This window comes from Zootoca vivipara, chromosome 2 (assembly GCF_963506605.1).
Source record: "Zootoca vivipara chromosome 2, rZooViv1.1, whole genome shotgun sequence".
NCBI classification, from domain to species: Eukaryota; Metazoa; Chordata; class Lepidosauria; order Squamata; family Lacertidae; genus Zootoca; species Zootoca vivipara.
Window position 1 is genome coordinate 95,539,623 of NC_083277.1, and position 16,355 is coordinate 95,555,977.

General features: G+C 46.3%; 1 protein-coding gene across 1 annotated transcript in view; it reads right to left on the reverse strand.

Moving 5' to 3' along the window:
* Positions 1 to 16,355, reverse strand: part of DNAH17 (dynein axonemal heavy chain 17) — a 98,476-nt gene that overhangs the window by 8,778 nt on the left and 73,343 nt on the right. Inside the window, exons 59-70 of the mRNA XM_060271057.1 lie at positions 15,730 to 15,845; positions 14,472 to 14,664; positions 12,661 to 12,896; positions 11,776 to 11,898; positions 8,973 to 9,177; positions 5,873 to 6,037; positions 5,326 to 5,466; positions 4,760 to 4,930; positions 2,963 to 3,085; positions 993 to 1,186; positions 507 to 655; positions 265 to 392 (exon numbers count right to left, since the gene is read on the reverse strand). Of these exons, the coding sequence (XP_060127040.1) occupies positions 265 to 392; positions 507 to 655; positions 993 to 1,186; positions 2,963 to 3,085; positions 4,760 to 4,930; positions 5,326 to 5,466; positions 5,873 to 6,037; positions 8,973 to 9,177; positions 11,776 to 11,898; positions 12,661 to 12,896; positions 14,472 to 14,664; positions 15,730 to 15,845 (1,944 nt within the window). The remainder of the gene's footprint in view (positions 1 to 264; positions 393 to 506; positions 656 to 992; positions 1,187 to 2,962; positions 3,086 to 4,759; positions 4,931 to 5,325; positions 5,467 to 5,872; positions 6,038 to 8,972; positions 9,178 to 11,775; positions 11,899 to 12,660; positions 12,897 to 14,471; positions 14,665 to 15,729; positions 15,846 to 16,355) is intronic.

A 16,355-nucleotide genomic window follows, 5' to 3' on the forward strand; every position in this document is an offset into this window, starting at 1 on the left:
TGTTCAACAGCCCAGTATATGCCTAATTCTATCAATGGACACCCGGTATATGCCAGGGAATTTTATTTTTTTTACACTGGATTATTTATGGACTGGATTACAGTGTTTGCACAGTTCCAGAAATGATTATTAAAAGCGATTTTCATTTGCTGTCAAATAATTTACTTAATTCATGAGTGCTAGAGAGGCATGAAAGAAGTGAAGTACCCTAGACAAAGCTATATAAGAAGTAATTGGCAGGAAACATTGTTGGAATTGAAATACCTGAAGAATGACCCAGTGCCCCTCTACCGCAGCCACGTCCAGAGCATGTTCTGCCACAACTTCCTGTCCTTGTCCTAGAGACACATTGTGGATTTTCCCATTGTCTATGGTGAAGCCAAGCTTTTGACCTAAGAGAGTTATTAAAATTAAGTGGAATTCTTCAAACGTCTGTTGTTCTTTTAAAACTTTTTCTGTGTGCACTGATCTAGGGCACACCAACTGGAAAGGCTCTCCCAACTCACCTAGGGCTTCAACGTCCTTCAGGGGATCAACTCCGGGAGAGAGAATGAAGAATATGGGTGTTGACTGGCTGCTCTCTTCATAGGATTTGGAAAACTCAACACTTCGGCCTTCAACAAATTTACTCCCCATTTTCTCCTCCACAAAGTTCCTGAGGGGGAAAAAACCAGGGGATTGAATTGGCTCTGGTGAACATTTTGGCCCTCAAACCTATGGCATTGTGTGATTATTTTCTTTTTAAGAAATTATTGGGAGAGGGGGGATACAAACTGAACATTCCCCATCTCCAACCCTAAGCATAGTTCAGATGGAAAGAACAAGAGTGAAGTTTGTACAAGCGAGAAAATGAAGGGTGATAATAACAATATGAAGGAAATATGCCCTCTAGCCATACAAAGTTTTTGTGTCAGTTTTTCAGAGAGCGCTGTGTCCCAAATGGCCGTTCCCTGTACAGCAGTCCCAAGCTGTAGGAAGAGTGTGGCACATACTTGACTGCATAGGTCATGCGGTCTGGCCTCATACATCGCATCATGCACAGCTTTTGCAGGGCTGTCTTGTTCTTCCACTCCTTTGGAAATACTTCCTTCTCAGGGGTCTCAGATTCGACAAACTTTTTCCACCGCTTAGCAGAACCTTCAATGTCACTGTCCAAGTTTTTGAACTCGTCCATATCAGACAGCACCTGAGAGTACATGAGAATAGAGAACATGGTGCTGACAATCCCTTGCTTTGTTTCCTCCCAGTTACACCAGTGGCTTTAATGAATGCACCTGAGAGCAAGAACTCATGTTAGCACAATCCCTTTCTGACACCACACATGTCAAGCCAAGCCAGTGAGCCTGCTTCTCAAGTACAGTAGTACCTTGGTTATCGAATGGCTTAGTTGTCGAACATCAGCTCCCAAATTATTTTTATTATTTATTATTATTATTTATTATTTATACCCCGCCCATCTGGCTGCATTTCCCCGGCCACTCTGGGCAGCTTCCAACAAATAACAAAATACATTAAAATATCACAGATTAAAAACTTCCCTAAACAGGGCTGCCTTTAGGCGTTTTCTAAATGTCAGGTAGTTGTTCATTTCCTTGACCTCCGATGGGAGGGCGTTCCACAGGGCGGGCGCCACTACCGAAAAGGCCCTCTGTCTGGTTTCCTGTAGCTTTGCTTCTCGCAGTGAGGGAACCGCCAGAAGGCCCTCGGCGCTGGATCTCAGTGTCCAGGCTGAACAATGGGGGTGCAGACGCTCATTCAGGTATACAGGACCGAGGCCAAATGCTGAAAGCTCAGAAGTGCTTTGGTCTGTGAACGTTTTTTGGAAGCCAAACGTCCGATGTGGCTTCTGCTTGAGTGCAAGAAGCTCCTGCAGCCAATCGGAAACTGCACCTTGGCTTTCAAATGGTTTCGGGAGTCGAATGGACTTCCGGAACGGATTAAGTTTGAGAAGAAAGGTACCACTGTACTCTGCTCACAACCACCTGAACTGTTAACAGACTTCCTTCTTCTACCAGTTCAAGTGAAAACAGGAGGCCAATGGCAAGCGGAGGACCATGTTGGATACTACAGATACAGTGCCCAAGGCACCAGGCTGTCACACTTGCAGCAGAGCAGAGATGGAGAACCAGAGGCCCTCTAGTAGTTGGCCTCCAATCCCAGCCAGCATGGCCAATGGAAGCTGCAGTCCAAGAGCATTCAGAGGGCCTCAGGTTCCCCACAGTAGAGGAACCAGAGGAGAAAGAGGTCCAGGTACCCTAACTTGTCACAAACCACAACAGGCTCTAAAGCAGGCACCCCCAAACTTCAGCCCTCCAGATGTTTTGGACTACAATTCCCATCATCCCTGACCACTGCTCCTCTTAGGTAGGGATCATGGGAGTTGTAGGCCAAAACATCTGGAGGGCCACAGTTTGAGGATGCCTGCTCTAAAGAGTACTGCTTCACAATCCATGTTGTAATCCCTCTGATAGCACAGCCACCGTTGGCCATTTCATTTGTTTAAAAGGAACATAGTTTTCCGGATGCCAAGCAACTGCAGGAAGGGCTCGACAACTGTTCCCAGGTCATCCTAGACCTGGATCAAAAGGTGGCCTCTTTTCAGCTCTCATCTTGCTTTCCTGCAGGAAATGAAATGCAACTTGGTCTGTAGAGCGTGACTGCTCTTTTCATGTACATGCAACGAGACGCTGTGGCTATAGGTGGGCTGAGGGAAGGGAAAAGGCTCCACCCCACAGGCAGGCTCTCTCCCCAGCTATGTGCGTTCACTGCTGAGCAGAAGTTTCAAACTGCTAGCACAGTTCTTCTTTAGTTGGCTAACACAAAAGGTGTGAAGGTGGCTTAACTTCCCCGACTCAGTCGCCATCAATCATGGACCATGCCACTGGACACCAGCATTTTCTAATGGGCCTCTCTCAGCTCCTAAAAAAGGACTTCATTCTAGAAACAGTATTTTCAAACAAACCTTAATTCCACCCCATCCTTGACCTAACAGGAATTCTACTGGAGATGCCAGTCCAGCTTTAAAGGGAAAGCGCAGAAGGAAGTCTAGTTCCACCGGATTCACTTCTTTCTTCACCAACAAGACCTAGAGAAAGCATGGGATTAGAAGCATGAGGACTATTTACTCCAGAAACAAAAGCTGGAACAGCTGCTGGTCTTGTTTATCCTTCTGAGTTTATTGACTGCAGGAACAGAACCCAAAGACAAGGGTAGAAGAGACCACATCCAACAGGAATATGGCTTTGGAGTCTTGTGAGGTCAGATGAACACTGGTTAGGGACAACCCGGCCTGATGACAACTACATACCAAGCAGCAGCAGCAGCTGCAAGCCTAAACAAGACAGAAGCATCACTTCAGCGTTCAGTGAGGGAGGGGACTCTGATGATGCTAGCCATTCATTTTTAAACATACCCAACAAGATTCCACAGCCTAATTCAGGCACCCCCAAACTTCGGCACTCCAGATGTTTTGGACTACAATTCCCACCATCCCTGACCACTGGTCCTGTTAGCTAGGGATCATGGGAGTTGTAGGCCAAAACATCTGGAGGGCCACAGTTTGGGGATGCCTGCCCTAATCTTTCTCCTTGACTGCTGCTGCTACTTCTACTCTAGTTTACATGGGGAGTATGGGGTGTTAGGGGAGTAGCAGTACCTCGGGGGTGAGGGGTATGCCATGCTCCTTCTGGGGTAACCTGTCCACTTGTGGTTCCCACTCTGCACGCAACTCTCACCTAAAAGCTGTCAACATGTGACAGTGGCCAAACCTGGGAACGGCTTCGACTGGCTGGCTAAACCAGGTGAGGGGAGCCGATGGGTCTCAAACCCTTAGTGAGTTAGGGACTTCCTTTCATGTGAAGACGGGCTCCGGTGGATTGTATGGAGAAGCACAATGGTCAAGAAGGTGGTTTCTGCACATAGCATAGAGGGAAGTGAGGGGCAGATGGGGCTCATCAACTTGGGAAGGTAGCTCGTCTAGGAGAAGGGAAACTCTGACTGCCTTGTGGGATATTTTCAGGAGAAGAAAGCTAAAGACCAAACCATAAACAAATCTGGAGTGGAGTCCCTAAGACAGTTGGAAAGTGGCTTGTACCCCTCCTTCTGGCAACTCCTGCAGCCAAGCTGGTGCCAAGCGTATTGCTCTGCTTTCCTTTGAACCACAATAGTGAGGCTGAAGCGGCTTAGTCATGCTGGCCACATGACCTGGAAAAACAGTCTGCGCACAAACGTCGGCCCCCTCGGCCTGTAAAGCGAGATGAGCCCTGCAACCCCAGAGTCGTCTGCGACTGGACTTAACTGTCAGGGGTCCTTTACCTTTACCTTTTTTTAGTGAGGTTGAGGGGGGGTGGGGAGTCCTTTCGCCTGGGCAGCACAGGACCTCCATTCACACAGCCCAGGGTTGCGACCCGAGGAGGTCACTTTGGTGCTGTTAATGCAGTGGTATGACTTCACCCCCAGAAAAGCACTCCATTGTCTCTCAAGGCAGACAGATGCTGACAACAAAGTTTGACCTACTCTGGAACTCCTCTTGCTTCTTCATTTTCTAAAGAGCTACCTCCTTCTAGTCCTTCTTAGAAGCTTCTCCACAACTTGCTTTACAGCATCCCTTTCTGATTGTGCTCCATCCATCTCTCTTTGGGTCTAATAATCCACTGTCCACACAGCTACATCTCGATTACCATGCAAGAGGGAAATGTTGAGTGACTCCATGGAAACAAAAAACACTCAAGTTTGTCAGTGCCGGCATGAATCACCTTACCTGAAAGGCAACTTGGGCTAGAAAAATAAGCTTGTCTCTCTCAAAAAGTCCCCGAGCAGTGTACATGTAGACTGAGTAGGTGATCTCGTCAGTTAGGTTTATCACTCTGTGTTTCACATCTTCTGCTGGTGGAGTCCGTTGAATGGCTTTCTCAAAAACCACATTGAATGCCTGGTCCGGAAGGAAGTCAAAGCACAGATGAAAACCGTTTAACGTGGTTGGACTTCTTGGCCTTTCATTAATAGGCAGACATAGGGAAGGTGCCTTCATCCAAAACACAAGAATGTACAGTGTTTGGGCTGCAGCCTCGCATAAACTCTACGGTTCAAGTCCCTTTCGCAAGATCCTCTAATATGACCTCGGCACAAGGTATTTATGCCTGACCCTAAGCTTTCATTCAATATAACAAACAGACAGCCACCGCTGCAGTAGAGATAGACTACAAGATTAACTGCACAAAAGGATGTGAATGACTTGGTGTCAGTGATAGCAGGGAAGAGGCTATTCTCCACAAATGTAATTAGTGGCCTGTCCAACTACCGTAGTCTCCTTCCTTGGTTAATTACCTTTAATGAGAACTGATAGATGGGGTTAATTTTGTTGAGGTCATTCAGTATAAAGTACAACAAGGAAGCCCTTTCTGCAGCTGGCCTGTAGTTCTCTCTAGCTTCATTTATTTGCAGCTCAGTAATTTTAGCCTCTTTCACCTAAAATAAGAAAAAAAGCAATCTTCAATACAGCAGCTATCAGTTCTCCAGAAAACCACAGTGTAGCTCCATAGCTCCTTACTCTGTTGCTGGGTTGATAGATCACATATGTTATTTGAGACGCGCCGCCCCCAATAGCCCGACAATAGCGCAGTGCAGAGCAGCCCACTTTCCAAGGGTTTTATTAATGAGTGAGCCCCAGGGTTTTTAATGCCGAACTGACCCCTTCTCCCTCCTCTTTTTCTTTTCTTTTCCTATTTTACTTATAGGACAGCTGCGTACACTATAAATTGCAGTGCCAGTAAGATCTCCACTACCTGCCAACTTAATGTACCCAGAAGCACACATTGATGCAAATTTGTGTTCTTTGTCCTCGAAGAGCCCTGGCCATGGCCCTGTGACTCACCTTTTCCTCAATCTCATTTGCTGTGCGTTTGGTGGTCTCCAGATTTTCCACCAAGGCTGTGTCACCGAGGAAGTTTCCTGATGCAGCTGAGAGTCGAGCCAGTAAGGAATCCTCCAGCTCCTTCAGGATGATCTTAAACTCATTCTGTTGCTTTGTGAGAGTAGCCTATACCAGCAATGGGAGAAAAATATGATGTTAGAATTTGGTAGAGCTGTCTTTGTATGTGTGTGTGTGTGGGGGGGGCGGACAGACAGACAGACTTCCTCTGAAGCTGGACGGCCTTCACAGACAGGCTGCAATTCAACAGATAACAGAGTTGGATGAAATGGGAGCCCTTTGGACTCACCAGCTGCACTGAGCCTCGAAATTATTACAGAAAATGTAATTTTTCAAGAGGTGAAAATGCAAAGGAGGTCATGGAACTGAAGCTCTTCGTTCTAAGCTCATTCAAGGCAGTCATGCAAATGAGGGACCCCCGGGCTTCACAAAAAGCAGCTTGGTTTTTTTCCTACAGGGGTCTTTTTGTGACTACAAGAGTTTTGTAAAGGGTCATCACAATGCAACAGTGACTAACAGCTCAAGCGGACACTGAAGATGCATTGCAAATGCAAGTAAGGGCACAAGGGCCAGTTCTTAGATGAAGTTCATTGACGTCCAATAAGAGAAAATGCACAAACCTCACCCCTCACCCCAACACACACAAAAAAGGAAAAAAAGGATACAATTTGCATATACTTTGCATATACTGTACTTATTCACATGTATAAATGCAAACTTGAAATAACTACTGTATTAAACTAAAAATATAACGAGGGACAGCCCTACCAATTGGGCAGAGGGAGGCAATGCTCTCAGGCAGCTGGGGAACAGCTGTGGCAGCCCCCTGCCCTCCCTCCTCCAGAGCCCCCTGGCCATTTGTTCCTCTTGGAGATCAGAGCTATATGTGTCACAGTGCTCACACTGGGGGACACCGTCCTGTTCCCAGTGGTGGAGCAAGATTCAACAGCCAGTCTATTCAGTTTCTGTACATGGGATGGAGGGGTGTGTGTGTGTGTCATCTTGCCCTGTGTCTCAGGCAGCAAAGTGCCTTGGGTTTCCCCTGAGTACAGTATGTCTCACTACCGTGTTTCTCCCAAAATAAGACACGTCTTATATTTATTTTTTCTCTAAAAAAACACATTGCGGCTTATTTTCGGGGGATGTCTTATTTTTTTATTGAGCATGGTACGGGGCTTTCTTGCGCCGCCCGCTGAGCCCGCTGCTGGGTCCCTGGGCTTCGTGCGGTGCGGCACGTCGTGGCTGGGGCTGCTGCCGGCTCCTGCCGGCTACTGCCACTTTGCGCGCCGCCCGCTGAGCCCGCTGCCGGGTCCCTGGGCTTCGTGCGGTGCGGCGCGTCGTGGCTGGGGCTGCTGCCGGCTCCTGCCGGCTACTGCCACTTCGCGTGCCGCCCGCTGCCGGGTCCCTGGGCTTCGGGCGGTGCGGCGCGTCGTGGCTGGGGCTGCTGCCGGCTCCTGCCGGCTCCTGCCACTTCGCGCGCCGCCCGCTGAGCCCGCTGCCGGGTCCCTGGGCTTCGGGCGGCGCGGCGCGGCTGGGGCTGCTGCCGGCTCCTGCCGGGTCCTGCGGCTTCGTGCGCCGCCCGCTGCCGGGTCCTGGGGCCCGTTCAGTTGGAGCTCGGCGCATCTCTGTGCTGGGGCTCCCGCTGGGCTGGGGCTTGGCGCGCGCTGCTGCGTTTGCCGGCTCCCGCTGGGTCGGGTAGGTACCGGTACCCCCAACATGTCTTATTTTTGGGGGATGTCTTATATATTTTTGCCTTTAAAAGATCGTGCCATGGCTTATTTTAGAGGCACGTCTTATTTTAGGAGAAACACGGTATAGTCGAGAAGCCTGAGACCGGCAGTGCCTGCTCAGTCGGCTACTGATGAGCTACTTTCAAGGTCTCTGCTCTTCCTTCCCAGGGTTCATTATCATTTAAAGATAATTTGGACCAGACAACCCTTCAAATAGAAGACTCCTTCAAACAAGAGGACTGCTTTCTGTAAAGTAGGGCACACAGTTGCCATTACCAGTGCGTTAAAAGAGCTCAGCTCCAAGGTTCTTACCTGCTCGGCAATGAAATGGCTACAGCCATCCTAAACATTGCATAATGCCATTTAATATGAAGGTTGGGGTGGGGCTTCTGCTTGTGGCAACCATCACTAGTGGGTCCTTCTATCCTAAAGAGCAGGCATCCCCAAACTGCGGCCCTCCAGATGTTTTGGCTACAACTCCCATGATCCCTGGCTAACAGGACCAGTGGTCAGGGATGATGGGGATTGTAGTCCAAAACATCTGGAGGGCCGAAGTTTGGGGATGCCTGCTAAAGAGGTTCACCCAAATAATAGCCTAATATACTTCATTAAACAGTAAATGTAAAGTGAGCAAGAAATAGTAAATGAAAATCATAATTAAATAATCAGATATATGTTTGCATTGTTAAACATACAAAATTTAAAATATACAGAATGAATTCACTGGTTTGAAATACCTATTTTAACAGAGGAAATGATTCAAATATGGTAAATTAAATCTAAGCAATTCATTAATATACTAGTAAATACTTAATTAATTTACACAAGGATCTGGTTCCTTTTCACATTTAAAACCTAATGCAGGGAAGGGACTACAGAGAATATATATATATATATATATATATATATATATATATATATATATATATATGTATAGACATGTAAGCAGAGAGTAGGAAAAGAAGCTTAAAACCACCCTCACAACCAGGGAATTGGAACTGTGTTGGGTGCTAGGTGCTAAGGTTGCAGTCTATGCGCAAATTAATGCCTTTCCCTTTTTAATATACTTTATTTATTACCCCAAAGTCCCAAGGCAGGTTACAACAATTAAAACACAACATTAATATGTAGTAACCACTACATGTAGTAACCACTTTGGAGCAGATGAAAACCTGAATGGTAGGTTCAGAGACCCACCTTCTAAGACCATTTGGCTTGCTCTTAAGTTTCTGACCAAGTGTGGCTACCATAAATTCTTGTAAAATAAGCCATGTTGTTAGTAAACTACTGACATCTACTGGCAATTACAATACCTTCAGTTCCTCTAGGTCAGGTCTCTCCTTAGCCACCACAGCAGCTAAGAGCTGGTCCTCCAGCCCATCTCTGGTGACCAGAAAGTTGATGAGTGTGCACTGGGCCTGCATCTCTGGCTTGTAGTGGGGGTTGAAGTACTTGGTATGCAGAATGAGGCGGAAATTGGGGTGGTACTCCACCTCCTTGTCTCCTATTTTAATGTATCTGGGGATTAGAGTGTTAACAGGTCATGAGAACAGGTAGGTAACAGGCAGACAAAGGTTCTTCAAAGAGACTACTAGGCTACTTCTGGCAGTTGGAGGGGCAGAGTTGGATGAGGACGTCACAGGAATGGTCAAATCCTATGTTTGGGTGTGCTAAAATGTTATTTAATGTTTACAAAAAAGCAGGGCATTTTAAGCACATTGTTGTTTCTGCTTTATGCCTCAGAGACAAGCCTGCCCAGATGCTTAGAAAGTTAATGTGAATTTTAACCAATTTCAGTATTTTAACTTCCAGTATGTTTTAAACTGTTGTTGTAAACGTTTCTTGATTTTATTGTTTTATCTTTTTGTAAATTGCCTTGAGGGTTTTTTGTTTAACGGTCAAGTGGTGTATAACTTGGATGTAATGAATTAAATAAAAAATAACTTAAGGAATGAATTATATGTGGTTCGAAACACAGGGGAGGGGGCGGTACTTCTGTCCTTTTTTTTGGGGGGGGGAGGCTAGGGGATAGAAGCAAGAGTTTTGTGCACAAACACCAGAGCGGAAAATGTGAGACATATGCTTTCAATTTTGAACCAGTTTAAAAAGTAAGAGGCATGAAGACCGGCTCTCAGCTTATGAAATGATTGCTGCAGTCATAAACACATTAATTTGGATTTGGATTTGGAAGGAGGCCCCACTGAAATCAGCATGGCTTCTTTCCTAGTAGATGTGGTATAGGGCTGAAGCAAAAACAGCACTACTCTGGGAACATTTATGCAACAACACCCATTGAAAACAAGAAAACAAGAAGGGACATAATAAATGGAAATATGTAGGAAATTCTACATTCTTTCCCCTATGAACAGAGAAAGTAGGAACAGGACAAACAGGTGGTGTCAAAGCCACCCGCTGACGGTAGAAAAACCCAGCCACTAAGCTGTTACTGGTTTGAATCTACTGTCAGGGAAATGTAGCATGTGCAATGTCATCTGCAAGGGCGGTTGTGATCCTCAGGAGAGTCTTTATTCCACAGGAGTCACTTGGTAAACTAGATTAGATGGGGTGGGTTAAACCACAGAGCCTAGTGCTTGCCGATCAGAAGGTCAGCGGTTCGAATCCCTGTGACAGGGTGAGCTCCCGTTGCTTGGTCCCTGCAGTTCGAAAACACATCAAGTAGATAAATAGGTACCACCTCCAGCGGGAAGGTAAACGGCGTTTCTGTGCGCTGCTCTGGTTCACCAGAAGCGGCTTAGTCATGCTGGCCACATGACCCAGAAGCTGTACGCCAGCTCCCTCGGCCAGTAAAGCGAGATGAGCGTCGCAACTCCAGAGTCAACCGCGACTGGACCTAATGGTCAGGGGTACCTTTACCTTTAGTCACACCAGCTTTACAACTAGGACTAAATCCACCCTAAAACATATTGTGAATTAGTTGTCTGCCACCACCTACTGGATAACTGAGCAATACGGACTCTTATATTGAATATAGTTTGCTCCAGATCACAAGATCACAAGCTTCCAATCTCTAATCACATAGCTCCTCTAAGGATAATGACTGTGTTTCTTTTAACTTTGCTGAAAGCGCAATGACACTTACATGAGAATAGATGAGCCTATAAGGAGCACACCCCTCCTGTTTGTGGAGCGCACATGATTTTCTTAACAAAGAGGTTAAAGGTAAAGGTAAAGGGACCCCTGACCATTAGGTCCAGTCGTGACCGACTCTGGGGTTGCGCGCTCATCTCGCATTGTTGGCCGAGGGAGCCGGTGTATAGCTTCCAGGTCATGTGGCCAGCATGACAAAGCCGCTTCTGGCAAACCAGAGCAGCACATGGAAATGCCGTTTACCTTCCCGCTGTAGCGGTTCCTATTTATCTACTTGCATTTTGACATGCTTTCGAACTGCTAGGTTGGCAGGAGCTGGGACGAAGCAACGGGAGCTCACCCCGTCACAGGGATTCGAACCGCCAACCTTCTGATCAGCAAGCCCTAGGCTCAGTGGTTTAACCACAGCGCCACCTGGGTCCCAACAAAGAGGTTAGGTTTCTAATTTATCCACCACACATGAAAAACAACATTTCAGTCAAATGAAATAAAAAGTAAAAATGTTTATCTAATTTAATACTTCCCCTGGTTGATATAGGCAGGCATTTATAATTTATACTACTGTACTTGGTTACAGGAGATCCATAGGAAGGAGTGGTTAGTAACCAGGATTCCCCTCTCTGTTCCTTGGCAGAAAGTCCACCATGGAAATGAGGGAGCACAGCATCTGCTCACTGAAGTCAATAGGTTTGGCTGTATTAATTACAGGACAACTTGGCTGTGAACTAGCCAGCAGGCACATTGTGATCCAAGGGTGCAGAACAGTAGCCCATGGCAAGGTCAGGCTTGTACCAGCAGGATGACACATACTCAGGATGATTTGCTAGGGCTTGGGAATGCCAGCAAACAGTAGCTATCTGACACCTTGGTAATGGAGGCACCCTGGCCAATGTAGGGACAGACTTAAGAGAGAATGGACAGAGATACGACTAACTCTAACGACAGTAATTCCATTTTTAAAAGCAAGGGCTACTCTGGCTTCAATCAAAGGAGCTGCGACAAACTTACCTTCCTTTCTTGATGGTGTTTCGGCCTAGCAGAGGATCCAGCACAGGCTCCACAGTCTCTCCGATGTTCTCAATGAGCAGGGTGTCTCCATCAGAAACTGCCTTTTCAATGATATCTAGATAGCTGCAGCATTGGAAGAAAATCCGTTAAGCACGTCACAGTGTTTTAGAATACAATCCCCGCCCCTCATTTTGCACATAAGAATGCTGGTGCTCACGGAAAAAAGGAGCCTTTTGAAAAATCACTACAGTTTGCGGCTGGGCTTCCCTGAGTCCAAGGACACTGGGCAGCTCTGAAGCGGGATCTGGGCAGAAGAGGCTTACCCTCACAGGTTCCAATATGCAAACAAGTGACAACGAGGGAGCGTCCCTTAACACATATGGAATCTGATGGAAAGGAACAGGGATTGCCAATATGGCCCTCTTGGATGCAATGGTGCCTTTTAGGTCTTTCCATGGGGCTTGCAATGGAGTCCCCATGAGGTCCCCATGACCATGAGGTCATGAGGTGGTCAGGATACTTTTTTCGTCCTCGAAAAGTGCATACAACTGAAGGAAGAAGCTGCACGTTACACTCTTCCCCAGTTTCCCTTTCAGCACTATGTGTTTTTAGGGCTCAGATTTACTCTGCTGAATCAGACTTTTACCGGATATATTGAAAAACCTAAGGGCATGTGTGCACTTCCCCCTCTTTCTGTCTCTGTGGTGGGGGTGATCTAAAGAGGGGAGAGATGTGACCAGAAAGGGTGGTGCCCACAGGCTCGAAGAGGTTGGTGATCCCTGGAGAGCACCTCTGGAGCATTCCCACCCTTGTCTTTTGAGCTGTAGGGAACTCCTTGTTTGGCAGAAAACTTGAAGAATCGGGACAGAATAGTTATGGCTCAACCTTCTCTGTCCAAGCCGGATGGCCTTGAGGTCTTCTCCATGTTTGTTCTTAATCCACTTGATCCCTTGGAGCTGGGCATCTACAATGAGTGGCCAGCGCTCTGTGTTGCAAAGTATAGTTGCATTTTCTGTTGACATCCGGTCACTGGGGAGCCCCTGGTTGTTCCACGTTGCTACATCTGCATCATCTGTTAGGAGGCTCAAAGGGTCCAGCCCAGGGGTGATGGGAATTGGCACCTGCCAAGTAAAATAAAAGGGTCCTGAAATGCACCAACTGCTCCTCTTTAATACATAATCTCCCAAGTGGCAATAACCCCTCGTGGGTATAGCATGGGTCAAGGGGAGCCAATGTGTTACCTTTCAGTTGTTGAAGGACTACAGTTCCCATCAGCCATAGCCACCACTGCGAATGGTCAGGAATGATGGGAGTTGTGGTCAACAGCAGCAGGTTGGGCCAAGTCGTGGAGCTACCTACCTGATGCCAGAGTTGCTAGTTTACCTGGATGGGGATGGGGCAGGGTGGTGGCAAGCTTAGGAAGCACAAGCTGGTGCATGAGCAGAAGGGCTAGATGTGGCTGTGCAGCCCCAATCCCACTGGCACCATGACCTATCCCAGTCCCATTCAGGTAAGCTCCATGCTATTAATGAATAATAATAATAATAATAATAATAATAATAATAATAATAATAATAATAATTTATTTATACCCCGCCCATCTGGGCGGCTTCCAACTGAATATTAAAATATTAAATATTAAAATATTTAAAATATATATTAATTTAGGTTAGGTTAGAAACTGCTGTGTGGCTTTAGGGGAGCTGAAGTGAACTGGCTGACTCTTTCTGCCTGGAATCAATGGAATATAAATATTTCTGCTAAATCAGAAGACTGCCTGGAAGTTACAGTTAGCGCAAAACATAGCCAACAGGTTCCTAAGTGGGACCAGGTGTTGGGAACACATCTTGCCAAGGCTTAAGGGGTTCCACTGGCTTCCAGCCCATTTCTTACTGAGGCTGTATACACACCATAAATATAAAGCACATCCTCCTTCCCCAAAGAATTCTGGGAAGTGCAGTTTCTGAAGGCTGCTGCGAATTTTACCTCTGTGAGAGGTAAACTGCAGTTCCCACAATTCTTTTGGGTGGGTATGGGTTTGTGCTTTCAGTATATAGTGTCTATGCAGCGTCTGCTGGTGCTTACCTTTAAAACCCTACAGAGTTTAGATGAGGGTACGGGAAATGATGTTTTCTTCCATGCTACTAACGTGCCCATATATCAAAACATTCATCTGAGGTTCTCCTCTAGTTGAAGTGAAGTGGATGATGACTGGGGAGAGAGTCTTTTTGCTTTTGCCCTCCCTTCTCGTGGCTCTCCTTAGGGATGTTTGCTTGGCACCACCATATAAAAACCCTGTCTATTTCTCCAAGCTTTCAATTGCTGACGAATTTTTATTTGTGGGGTGATAGCTTTTAGCACTGCCCTTTGCTGTTGTCAACTATTTCAATGATTAGAGCTGTTGTAAGCCCTGAAAATTTTCGTTTTTAAATTGAGGGATGTTTAAATGTTTAAAACAAATCAAAATAAACCATCAAGCCCAAGGGGTTTAGTCTCAGGCACCCGATGCCAGAGATATCCCAAGAGGAATCCACCTGTAGTCTGGGTGGCCATGGGGATCAGAATCCTACTTCCTGGAAAACGGAAGCAGGGCTCACCAGGATATGATATGTATCCCCAAATATATTACTCTAAGTTTATATCCCAGAGCTTCATTCAGAGCTGCCCTAGTGAAACATGGCACTGAGCAGATTCACCTTTAGGTGCTGGAGGAAAGGAGTCCAGTACTTGTCCAGAAGCTCAGTCCTGTATTTTTTTGTAAAATAGCCAACGTAGGAAACGAATGCAGTGATCAAGAGCACATCCCCACACAAAGTCTTTTCTTGCTCACGGAAATTTTCCACAGACTCGGCCCAACGCACGTTTTCCGAAGCTAATCCGCCAACAAGCCTGAATAAACATTTTGAAAGGAGGTGCACATTTGGTTAGCGCAGCCTGGGGTTCTGGCCAGCCTTTGCCTTGATATATTTGCCTGTATATTCCCAGAAACTGATTAACTGTCTGCCTGGAATGTTGACTTTTTGAGAGATTAGGGTGGGCACCTTTTGCATGATGAAGGCCAGTTTTCAAATGCAGGACAGGCTTGAGGGCTGCAGCACAAGCTCCAACTACACATTCCAGGGATACCTGGCCACCACTACTGAGAGATGCCTTGGACCTTTTGTGAAATTTCTGAGACAAGACTGAAAGTGGCCGTTTTTTGAAGTCTTTTGTATATGCTAATCACTTAAGATCTCGATCATCAGAAGGTCCATAAAAACACAAAAGGAACTGTTTGCCTTTGAACTGACAGTCTCCACCCCCCCATAAAAAAAATATAACTGCAGCTTCTCTAAATAAACTACACATTTTTGACTCGCTCTCTAATGTAGCATTCCATTTTCAGGAAATGGTTCACAGCATGCTGAGAAGCACAACAAGTTTCTTCTTACCAGCTGGGATGACCAAGAGCCCAGTACTGCTGACTCCAGATACTGAGCGATCCCCTCAGAACCACAAAAATTATATGATATGAACATGCAATGTTTGAGGTTCTTTTAACTGCTTCCAGACTCATATATTATTTTAAGGGCTGCTACTATTGTGTTTTTGACCTTTCTGGAAAAGCAGCTTTGTAAACACCACAGAAAGAGATTCTTGGGATTCTGAAAAAGAATGTCATAGTACCCACCCTTGGCATTAATTCAGAAAATATCACAGCTTGATTCTCAAATTTGGTCGGGAAATTCAAAGATCATACCAATTGCACAATTACTGCCATCTTGTTAAATTGTGATAGTGTTTTATCTTTTAAACAGTGACCCACTCAACTCCGTTTCGTTAATAAAATGGTGGGAGATCAAACACAGACCTTCTGCATAATATGTTTCACTCATAGTGAACTTGTGAATCATAGTGGCAACTAGCTAATACCAGCACAGGATGCTCCTGAGAGAGTGCTTGCTTACAAGTTACCTGTTAGCCAATGATATGACTCTGTTTGTTGCATCTGCCTCTTGCTGGCATTTGATTTTCTCGGCTGTGGCCTTTTCAAATTCAGCCGTCAGATTGGCCAAGTTGGCATTTAGATCCTTTAAAACAACAGGTTTGCTGTTACTCTCATAGAAACTTTGAAGACTACTTGCTGCGCGTGTTCAGTGAGTGCACCCCACTATTTGTTTTAGTGGGACAGCACTTAACAAGCCATGTCTAAAAACTCTGAAAATGGCAATAGTGGCGCTGTGGGTTAAACCACAGAGCCTAGGGCTTGCCAATCAGAAGGTTGGCGGTTCGAATCCCCGCAATGGGGTGAGCTCCTGTTGCTCGGTCCCAGCTCCTGCCAACCTAGCAGTTCGAAAGCACGAAGTGCAAGAAGATAAATAGGTACTGCTCCGGCGGGAAGGTGAACAGCGTTTATGTGCGCTGCTCTGGTTCGCCAGAAGCAGCTTAGTCATGCTGGCCACATGACCCGGAAGCTGCCTGAGGACAAACGCTGGCTCCCTCGGCCTACAGAGCAAGATGAGCGCATAACCACAGAGTCGTCCGCGACTGGACCTAATGGTCAGGGGTAACTTTACCTTTATATATGTACCCACAGCTAT